At 35.4% G+C, this 11,176-nt stretch overlaps 2 protein-coding genes across 2 annotated transcripts; both read right to left on the bottom strand.

The window, feature by feature from the left end:
* Positions 1 to 2,359: 2,359 nt before the first annotated feature.
* LOC124181486 (beta carbonic anhydrase 1) lies at positions 2,360 to 5,443 on the bottom strand. Its single transcript, XM_046568107.1, has 5 exons — positions 5,150 to 5,443; positions 4,270 to 4,354; positions 3,862 to 4,049; positions 3,584 to 3,775; positions 2,360 to 3,326 (listed from the first exon to the last, which is right to left on the bottom strand). Exons 1-5 carry the CDS (start codon positions 5,240 to 5,242, stop codon positions 3,117 to 3,119), a joined length of 768 nt encoding a protein of 255 aa, XP_046424063.1. The 5' UTR covers positions 5,243 to 5,443; the 3' UTR covers positions 2,360 to 3,116.
* A 611-nt stretch (positions 5,444 to 6,054) lies between these two features.
* LOC124181482 (ras-related GTP-binding protein A) lies at positions 6,055 to 9,870 on the bottom strand. Its single transcript, XM_046568102.1, has 6 exons — positions 9,423 to 9,870; positions 9,176 to 9,275; positions 7,774 to 8,158; positions 7,494 to 7,709; positions 7,290 to 7,405; positions 6,055 to 6,838 (listed from the first exon to the last, which is right to left on the bottom strand). Exons 1-6 carry the CDS (start codon positions 9,432 to 9,434, stop codon positions 6,747 to 6,749), a joined length of 921 nt encoding a protein of 306 aa, XP_046424058.1. The 5' UTR covers positions 9,435 to 9,870; the 3' UTR covers positions 6,055 to 6,746.
* Between the last annotated feature and the right edge of the window lie 1,306 nt (positions 9,871 to 11,176).

The following is an 11,176-nucleotide window of genomic DNA, read 5'->3' as shown; positions in this document are numbered from 1 at the left end:
GGCCGGATGTATCGTATATATACAAAATACAGACACGCACGTACGAATACGTATACGTATAGAAGGGCTTAGGTCGTTTCTAGCCTGTGCGCGCATCTTCACTTTTACCGCGAAGCGAAGAAATGCGTGCCTCGACGATTTTCGCATGCTTCGAAGCCTAGCCAGCCTTCGCGTTGTTTTGCTTTCTCTTTCGGGAGTGGCACGCTCTAGTTAGCCTCTCTATTCCATTATCTATGTGTATACAGGCAACTTATACCCACGTTATAAACTTAGTATTATAGTTATAAACGTCCGGACGCAAAGATTCGCTCGCCAAAATTCACCGTATAATTGAAACCGTTCATTTTACTTCTGACCCAATTGATCTAAATGTACTTTTATTCGTCAATCAAGGATCTCTCGGGTATTTAACTCGCATACGTTAATTGTCACGCACAATATATATATACATATATATATATATATATATATTATTTACAGCGAGGTATCAATTAATACCGAACTGTGCGAGTGAAATTTTGGAATTCAACCGTTTACCATCGGCGTAAAGTAAAATCGATTTCGCGCCGTGTGATTCTTAATCTTGAAGTCTTCGTTCTAATGCACGAGGGAAAGCGGAGCTGGTTGACGACCTTAAACTTCGGACTTTATTTATTCGTGTCCGTTCTTCGACTCGATCTAATGGAAAATTGACAATACAATGTACGTTTTTCAATAGATTAAGATTTTATAAGGGGGGTATTTAATTTTGCTATGCAAGTATGATTATTAATTCGATATTGGGGCAAGGCGAAAAATTTTCAATCCTGAAACTAGTCGCAACTAAATTCAATAACGACGCGTTGATCAAAATATGATAAATCAACTTGTGTGAAAAGTCCTGCACAATCTGGCAAAACGAATCACTGATCGACAAGTTTCGATGTTGAATGCATGGTTTTACACTCATGATGACTAGATCAAAATATTCGTTAAATTATAGCAACGCGCTCTCGGCGAGAGATTTTATCGAGATTTAATTCGGAGTAATACGTTTACCCGATGGAGGACACGAATTTAATCGCTGTATAGGGTTATAATTCGCGAATTGCTGCTGAAAAATATTGATTTTACACGGATACTCCATTCAGTTCCCGTTATAATTCAAAACAATTTATCGATGCTATTCGACATAGATCAATTTACTTGCACAGAAAGATTAACGAAACGTGAAGAATATAATTATAGCGAAAATTCTTTTTACAGGGTACTACCGGAATTTTGAACCGGAAAGCTGTGTTTGTCTTTTTAAATTTTAAATCTTGAAGGAGTTTCCCACAAAATGCACTTGGCCTACTCGCAAAGCACTGAGTAATGCACTGCCTATATTTACTCGTGCAAATAATTTGAATGACAGTCTTTCGTTAACTATTCTTTAGTCTTTTTTCATTCTGAATCCATCTCTTTGTGTAAACAACGTCAAGTATTTTGGATTATCATTATTTGTATAGCAGGTGGTGTATCAACCGAGTCTTTCGTGAGGTAGGAAGGATATTGTGTACGACTTCTTCATTTCTAGAATCTATTTCTGAAGGGTCTGTGGCCTATTTGCGAATACGTTTCGATGCTTGGATCGGTTGTTTGTGTCAAACATTATCAGGCAAGTGTATTGAATTTACGATTATGGCCATCTTATTTTCTGTCTTTCGCTAAGTTAACTTATTAATCGGAAAACCCGTTTTAATTGCTTGGAACCCAAAGTTACAATATGTTAGAGTGTATCGAAAAATCACGTTTTTCGAATTTCGACACGGACTAGTGTGGAAATATTGGGTCTTGACAAAAAAATAAAGTGCTTTCAAGGAAAACGTTTTTGGTTAATATTTTCAGCTTGAAAAAACGGTTTTAAATTTGGGAATTTCCTTAATACAGTTAAATGTTCCTGAATATAGTAAGGAAAACAAAATAAGTCAAAATAATTAGAGCCGAAGAAATTTTAGCGAAGATATTTCACCGCTGCTTGTTGTTTGTTAGAAAAATAGTAACCTAGTGATACTTAGATCGTAACATAAAGATCGTGTGACTAAGGATAAAATGAATATCAACATTTAATACAATGAAAATATTTTCTCGTAAGGAACATATTTAAATATATTTGTACTAACGCGGACAATTGTACAGAAACAATCGAATCAAAACTTTTTGTAAGGTATAAAATAAAGCATATAAATTTATAAAATGATTAAATCATCGTTTAGTAACATCTGATTATTTTAGTGTCATTTTAAATTTTGCCTTATGCTCGTTGTAGCTTGCAATTAAGTAAACCCTATCATCGTTGAAAACTTAACCACATCATTGTAATTTATTCATTTAATAATATTTTGTACAGTATTTATTCAATAAGTCATTCACAGGTTGTTCGACTAACTTGCACAATCGTACTTTCTCTCTATCAAAAGTATTCTTAGTCCCAAAAAAGAAAAATATTTATATAATTACAACAGCCTAAGGACGCGTCGAGAAGTTATTACGGATCGGAATAACAATAAAACTATAAAAGCGAGTCTTGGATCCCAGAATTTCATTACATCGTATTTGCGGTCCATAGATGTTTACACGTATGACTTAACATAGATATTGTATCAGGGTATGCCAAATATTCCTGCTCAACGCAACAATTGCTATTCACACAAAGAAAAACATATTTTTTACGGTTGAAAAATTCACAACGAAAGATCCAAACGAAAATTTATTATTTTTTGCTTATCAAAATAAAAGAGAAAAGAACTTTTTTGCCAATAATTGTCCATAATTTTATTCAGGCCTATAATAGGTATAAACGTTAACTGCGAACCAGATTTCCATAAGTTAACGATAAAAAAAACTGATGTATTAAAATCACTTATCTGATAATTTAATGTTAAAATTGAAATTATGCAATTCGGTTCACTAGCTAATTCCGTTGAGCTAAAATGTAATTCACATGTAGTAATAAATGTGTATAGAAATCGACTGAGATTATTCTTGTTCGAAAAGTTTGATCAAAGTGAATGATATTACGGGTACCTACTTAAACGTTATAAAAATATGCATTAATATATTAAACATAATTTGATAACACCAGTTTGAACTCTTCACGAGTAATATTTTTTTATTTCTCGAAGCAATGGAGTTTCTGTGAGTTCACTTATCTCGATGAACCTTTTATTAGCTCGACTAAAATAGTATATATCTCCCGTATAAATGTCGAACCACAAAGCATGTATATGCAGGTCGTGTCTCTCTAGTCGCCTTTTTAAGAAACCATATGACGCTACGTTCTGCAACTGCTGTAGAGTGTTGATCTGAAAACAATGTAATCACACAGTTTGAATACAATTAATAACAACAAACAATGTTGTGTACCAATATATCTTACATATCAAGTTTTTAGAAAAAGTTTTTTCTAGAAAAATCATGGAGTTTCTAACAGTTGCGGTAAATTTCAAATTTTTAATGCAGTTTCAAGACTCATGTTGACTTTCCCAAATTATCAGATTTGAAGATACTCTATAACTGTGCTGAATATGGTAAAAGCATAATGCACTCAAATTTTTCTCACCTGCGATAGTTTGTCCTCGATGGCAAATTTGTCTTCCGGGTCAATATAGGCAACAAATTTACGTAGAGGCGTTTCAGCTTGAAAAATGATTGGCTCGTGAAACCCAGTGATTTCTAGCTGTTGAAATTTAGCTAGACTACTGCTGGCGTGGGCACATAGCCATGCTCTGAGTGGTGATATTCGTCTGTTTACCTGGAAATGAAATATATTCATATACTTATGCATTGACAGTATGTACTGGTCTGATTTTTCATTGATTAACATTTATTTATAGCTACCTGAGAAGCAAATTCCTCATCACGCAGAGCGTAGAGTAGATTCATAGCTTTGCAATCGCTGTGGCCACAGACGATTATATGTCGAATATCGTTCACTACGCAGCCCAATTCCAGAGCAGCAGGTTCGCACATTGTCAACTCATCGGAGAAGTGTTGCGAGTGTGGTACGACATTTCCAGCATTTCTGACTGAAAATTAAAAGCAAATATAAATTTTGTACATTCCATTTACAGCTGAAACTGCAGAACACAGTAGAATTTGATATGTTCAAATTTCAAACTTGCATCAAAATATGGTATCGTTATACAGCTACATGGACGTATCGAAAAGTAAACTTTGCTTTGATCATGTAATTAAAAAAAAATTTATTTATGTAGCTGCAACTTGAAATATTTTCCAGTTTCGTACCAACAAACATATCTCCAACATTTGTTTCCGTAAATCTAGTAGGAATCATCCGAGAGTCCATACAGGTGAAGAAAACTGCCTTTGGCTGTTGAATGGAATATATTTTATTAACGAAATAGATCTAAAATATTTTTACAAGTGTAAAAGACATTCGTATTTCCCGCCAAATGTGCGACCTGATGGCGCTACCTAGAGGAGTTTTCATGAAACTGACAAATGTCAAGATACAGGCTGCCTATTGGTTTGACCGCACTTCTGGCGGTCGACTTCTGGAAACGCTGTACTCGAACCAATAGTATTGCAATATAACTCGTCACCAATCGCATGCCGTTCTCGTAGAAATCTGGCTGTACTTAATCAGAAATCAACTATAACCACGAGTATAGACTTTAGAGCTATATTATATTACAAAGGTCACTGGTCAACGTTGAACGTAAATTTTCGTAACTTTACTAGGTATCGTACAAATTGAAGATTTCTTGTTGTTAGAATGGTAGTATGTGACCCGGTATTACGAGTCTGCAATTGTTTGACCTCTCGAAGAAGTTGCGCGCTCAATATTTGACAATATCTTGACAAGATTAATTTTCAAAGTAGTAGATTCGCTGCTATGAGTACAAAATCAATAAGTTTCGAAACTCGTCAATTGTTTCAATCAAGGTCAACGATTTAGTTTTATATGTAATTATGGAGTAGCAATTAAATTCGAGAATCGTGATTTCTGTCTCATTGTCAGTGACGACTTTTCTTATTATAGATGAGTAAATCATGGTAAATAATCCGTCGGAATAGGTCGGGAGAAATGTGAGATGGTCGAAATCGTGTAAGCCAAGTCTACTTTCACTATGACTGGGCGAATAATCAACTTCTTTCAACTTACTTCGGGATGGTCCTTAACCTGCTTGAATTGCTTTACCATTCCCTCTCTGTGACATTTTCTGTACTTCATCACACCTTTCAGTATCCTGTCCATTTATGATACGTATTCACGCGCCACACGATATCGCTCGATTCTGTTGACTTCGCGTAAAGTAGAAATTCTAAAGATTTCACGCACCACCGCAGTTGAGTAAAAAAAATTGAGTGTACTTTGAATAGACCTCGACCACATAAGCTACGACTTTATGTTGAAATTGTAAGAATGCAAAAACTTATCAGCCACTCATACAGACTTTGTACAACGATGTCTACACTTTAGCGGGAAATTCAAAATCAACGTAGTAAATATTCATCCACATTGCATTGACTGGTATTACGTTTACGTAGTTATCGCAAAAGATACGCGATAGCAAACTAGAATTACATATCTGCCTTTGCTATATACATGCTCGAATGTAAAAGAGATACGTGTTGAAAAAAAGTATACTTTTAGCAAACTGCGAACTTCGTCTGGTCCTTCATTAGTCATGAATCCGATTTGGTAGCGATAAATCCCAAAAACTTGGGTAACTGCAAATCAGTGCTTTCAAAAAAGGTCACGAAATGATCGTTAGTGTTTTATTTAATAAATGTTATTTCCTTATTTTTTCTTTTAAATTCACGAGTAGTAGCACACATTTATCAAACTCATTTTATAAACTTAATACCATGGTATGATGATAATAATAAGAATAATAATGATAGCAAATTGAGATAAAAATAATAATTGTAGTAATAATATTATACAGAATATTTATAAGATAATGATTTATAATACAAATATAGTCTATTATACAATTGATCTACGCGAAATCATCAATTATCAAGCCAGATGTTACATGAATCTATGGAGCTGAGTTTTTTTTCGAAACATCTTGCGAACAATGATGAGAACGCATGCACAAATTTACCCTAAGAATAGAATAATAGAGAACGAGTGCTAGAAACCATAGAATAGGACATGGAGAGCTGTGTATACTCTTAACGGCTTCTTCCAAGATTACCGATTGATTGATGAGAAGAACGAGTTTATTTGTTTTCAAATTGAGAAATTACATGAGCTAACGCATCTGATCATGCATTTAGAATTTCTGCAATATTGAACTGTTATAATTATGATTTTAGCACTCTTTCCCTCGATATAATCAAGTTCAGTGTAGTAGTATTAATAGTAGTAGTAACATATGGGCAGCACATGTACGTATATATACGTGTTTGCATCTTACAGCATATCATTTATAATCGATTGGGGGACAGTGATTAATACTTCCTTCTTCATCATTCGCACAACAAAACGTATCATTACAGAGAGAATGGGTATCTTTTCAGAACACGAATGGCTTCATAGTGAGCTTAAATTAAGAGAAACAGAGTGGATATAAAAAGAAACTGAGAATATTGACTCTACATCTCATGCTCACATTAGCCATGGCATGAATCGGAGATAAGTTACAATTTTCATGCTAATAGTGGTCACTGCTCATTTTAATTATCGAATTATCTCAACAGTGGTGAATTGACTGGACCCGGGTGATGCTGCGCCTGGGTCGAGGTAACTTCTATCTGCTCAATGCTGAACTCTGACTGGCACGCTCCAATTTTTCAAAGTGCTTTCGTGCATTCCGAATATTTATAAGTGTTGCTGCTGATGCTGAAAGTTAAAAAATCAAACTTTGAACTTCGGTATTAATTGTATAAGTAGTAGTTAGTGTTATTTTTGTCAAGAAGCCAAAAGCGGAAGAAGCACTTATCATTTACGGTTTGAAAAACGTATTCAAGATGCTGACCATGTTGGTGACAATCATATTTTAAGTGTGTAACGAGTATGGAACTACGAAAATTATACATCTTTCAATTGCCTTCTGTTCGTCGATTATCGATAAAAACCGTAGGTTACAATAATATCAAGAATTAAAATCGATCTCTTTATATGACTTCAAAATTCCCTGAATTTTTGCGACAAATTATAATCACTCGTGTACAATAGATACGGGACTACAGAGATAAGTAATAATGGTTTTGATATTTTGCACCGTGTCCGTTGAACTCGTGTTAATTGGATAAAGATAAATCTTTCATTAAATCGCAGTCTGTGAACTTACGTATGGCTGGGTCGGACATGATAACCATGACGTATGTATTTGACGTAAAGACATCAATGAAGGCTGCAAAATTTGTATTTCTCACTTCCATGCTTTGAAATTGAGCCGCCAATTTGCTGAAAAACACAGAATATAAGTAAATATTAATACGGATATTTTACCCAAGTCACAAAGTAGAAGTTTTTGAAATGTCTGAAAAATTACCTGCAGCTAAGTTTGAACTGCTTGATTATGTTCGAGACTTTTTCAAATCTGTGAACATCTCTGTGCACTCGTCTTTGACAATGACTGATTACTAAAAACGTTGCACGTTCAAAAAGTAGAACCTCATCCGCATCTATGATATTCGCAAATTGGTTTAGGCTTAGCTCTAGCTCTTTAACATTTGGGATCAACATATAAACAATTGATGACCATGCTCTGTAAAAGTAGAAAAATGTCTACATATTAATATCTACCAAAAATGTGATATGTTTTGTTTTACCTGTATAGTGTTTCATCCCATATGCTAGTTCTGAAACACGTGCATTCCAATGGCAAGCTTAATCTCTTCAGATCTTCTTCACGCTCTCTGAATATCAAATCTCTTTTGTCTTCCTGAACCAAATCCATTTTGTGGACCAAGCAGAATATCTTGGCATCAGGACTATTCTGCAGAATGGCTTCCAGGCAGCTTTGATAATAGTGCATGTCTTTATCTAACTCTCGAGACTCGACGTCAAACACATAGATCAATACTTCAACATTTCTAAATATGTTATCCCTTTGGGAAGCGAAATAGTTTTCCATAAATGCTTCTTGACCACCGCAATCCCATAAATTCAACACCAAGTTGCCGAGAAATCTAACATGGCTGTGCTCCACGTCAACTGTTTAAGAAAAACGGTAAACATACAATAAATAAATATGTACAAAACTTAAGTCAATCTTACAATCATCTTATTTTTAATTCTTTGAGCACATTCTATTGGTGTTTGAGATGTATCAGACCTTCGCAAGTTGGCAAATCCAGGTTTGTCATACAGTAATGAAACTCCAAAATAAAATGGTAAGGCATTCATTCTCACAGAGAGCATAAATTGGGTGCTCTCGTGAGGAGAAAACTACAGAACATCTTTTGAAAAGATGAGAACGGAAAGTTAGTTACAAAATAGAAAAAGGTTTCTTTAAAGGAATGACAAGCATGTCATGGTTTACAGTACAATGAACGCAAAATATTCCATGAGTTTTTGGGACTGGAGACTTGATCTTTCAGTAACATTATTGGAATAGTAATTTCCTCTGGTGAATAGGCTAGAAAAAGGCGACTATTTTCAACAAAAGTGATTGCATGTACTATTATATGAACTAATTAAAATTAAAAACAATAACGTTTTATCAACAAAGAAACATATAATTAATTCGCTTTAATAAACCGTTATCGGCTGTTCTCAAAACAAAATCAAAGAACATTGACAAGTGGAAAAGTACAAAAGACGGACATTGATGAAAAGCGGAGACATTTCCAAAAGTTGAGAAAAGCTCAAACATATTTCTCCATTTTTTTAAATTGATTATTAGCGTAAGTTTCTAGGATATTTCAGACATTCAAAATTCCAGGATTCTGTGACTGACATATCTCTTGTCACCAATTCATAAGCTAATAACCAAATACGAGGGGACTGACGAATGTCACGTGAGTAATAATTAAACGAAGTATCACACTATCAGAGAATTATTTCTGGTTGATAGCTTTTAACGCATATATGTCCTTGTCCCATTGCCCCTTCTCCATCTTTTCCCTCTCCCTAATTAAACTGAGTACAAAGGTCAAGCTCAATCAATCTTGTTGGAACAAAGATGAACAGAGTTGAAACCGAATGTTTTGTAGAGCGCAAAATCCTTACTGGTTGCTCCAAGACGCCGTGTATCCCGAGCGATGTAGTTGGCAAATATGATGCTGCGCATACTGGTCTTGCCAGAGCCACTTTTGCCCATTAATAGAACCTGCGAAGGAGCGAAGAATTGTGTTATTAAAGATGAAAACAGGCGATAACTGCGAGGGTAAATCGTCACGCAGAGAGCATCGCAGATGCTGCCGAATTGTGATAAATGAGCTGCGTATTCAAGTACATTCTGGTATCGTTGACGAACCTTTTTCTTCATCGTGGAAATTTTGATGTTCGTCAGGAACGTGTGTCAGGTGGAAAAACTTGCTCCGAGTTAAGCAAAATGAGAAGGCCCAATTCGCGAAAAGTGAAAACACCCACTGAGCACCGTCAATCTCTTGTCAAAGTACTGCTAAGTGTGGTGCTGCTGTCTGCTATCAAATCGTGGCTGTGATTAATACTTGTTGATAGACCTCGGGGGCGGCTGGTGCAGCAAATGTGCCGTTTATCAAGCGCTGGAAACGAGTCTCGCTCGCCGTACGGAACAGGATTGAATCTTGTTGCTGCTCATTTCTTCATGAATTTTCAATTTACACAATAAATGTCACCAGTCTTTATTCTTACGACAATCGTGCGTAATCACATTCTACCCTGCCATTCAGCAAGTACTGTTAAACGTCTCAGAATTTGCCCTAGCCATCTACAAAATATAGGTAGTACTCGCTTCGCGCAACGTCGTGCGACAGAATTCTCTGAACCATCGGTGGGAACAAAGCTCATTGGATCAACTCCGACTTTAGGTATGGTTCCGTCATCGTGCAACGGGAGAATGAGCGGAAATCTGTTCCGTCGGCAAATTATCGAGTGAGCCAAGCAGCGGTTGTTAGGAATGTGTTCGTAGTAAGTAAGGCGTTGATCAGTAACGACTTACAATTAGAACCTAGGGTTTTCTTACAAAATATTCATTGCATGAAAAGATTTGCAATATCTTGACGATAAAAATGTCAAAGAAATCAAATGTATCTGCGAAAAGTTAAATTATTTCTGGTTATTTTTATATCTGGTCACGCGAATTGATCGCTTATTCGACGACCGTGATGCAGGATGAATACTGAAAAACATTGATTTGATGTATAAAATACTTCTGAAATCCTGTTGAAATATTGTTAAGCTTTATGAAATAATCTGAAAATTATTGGTCATGCAGTACGGATAAAAGTTTAATATTTTCTAACTAGTGATTGAAAGCAACATGAAGAATTCCTTTCAGTCAGTGCGAATTTCTTTACGTTCTAAAATATAAGGCTAAATACATTGATTCAAAAATGAATCGATAATATACTAATTCATGTAGTTTCAGCATGAAGTGTGATCATCAAGTATAGCCCATTTTGATGATTTGTAATAATGAAATTTCTCAGTCATCACGTATATGCAATACCTATGTAGTGCGGCTAATAGTAATATCGCGTAGATAAAAAAAGGAAATTGAGTAAACACCAAAAACAAATAGCGATATCTACGGAGAGGTCAAAATACAATTTGTAACACTACGTCATAGCATAATAAATAATCCACTCAATATTAAACAATTCGATAGTGAAAAGACTTCATTGAATTGCATTTGGACCGAGCAATTCCAACCGACTATTACGTTATCCCACTTCCCAGACTTGTCGCTTTTTCTCATTTGTGGACCGAAACGTCAAGACGCCCGATATCAATGTCAAAAGACTTTGCCTGATGGCAAAAGATATACTATATAAAGAGTCCCATATGTTTTTTATATATAAGTTATTTTTTGACAAATATTTATTTTTGCACCAATTCGATGTACCAAAACTGAAGTCCTACTGCTGTCAGGAAATGTTTCATATACCTCAATATTCGCGTGATATATTTTCATAAAACATTCTCGTCACTACAGCGCCATATTGCTCACCCATGCCTACAAGACAGACTCCGATATATTTAATTAGCAGACGAGATATGCCGGTTTGTCGACGCTGCTTCTTTTCC

Source organism: Neodiprion fabricii, chromosome 4, assembly GCF_021155785.1.
Source record: "Neodiprion fabricii isolate iyNeoFabr1 chromosome 4, iyNeoFabr1.1, whole genome shotgun sequence".
NCBI classification, from domain to species: Eukaryota; Metazoa; Arthropoda; class Insecta; order Hymenoptera; family Diprionidae; genus Neodiprion; species Neodiprion fabricii.
Note: the sequence above shows the minus strand (reverse complement) of the source record. Positions and strands in the feature narration are given on the sequence as shown.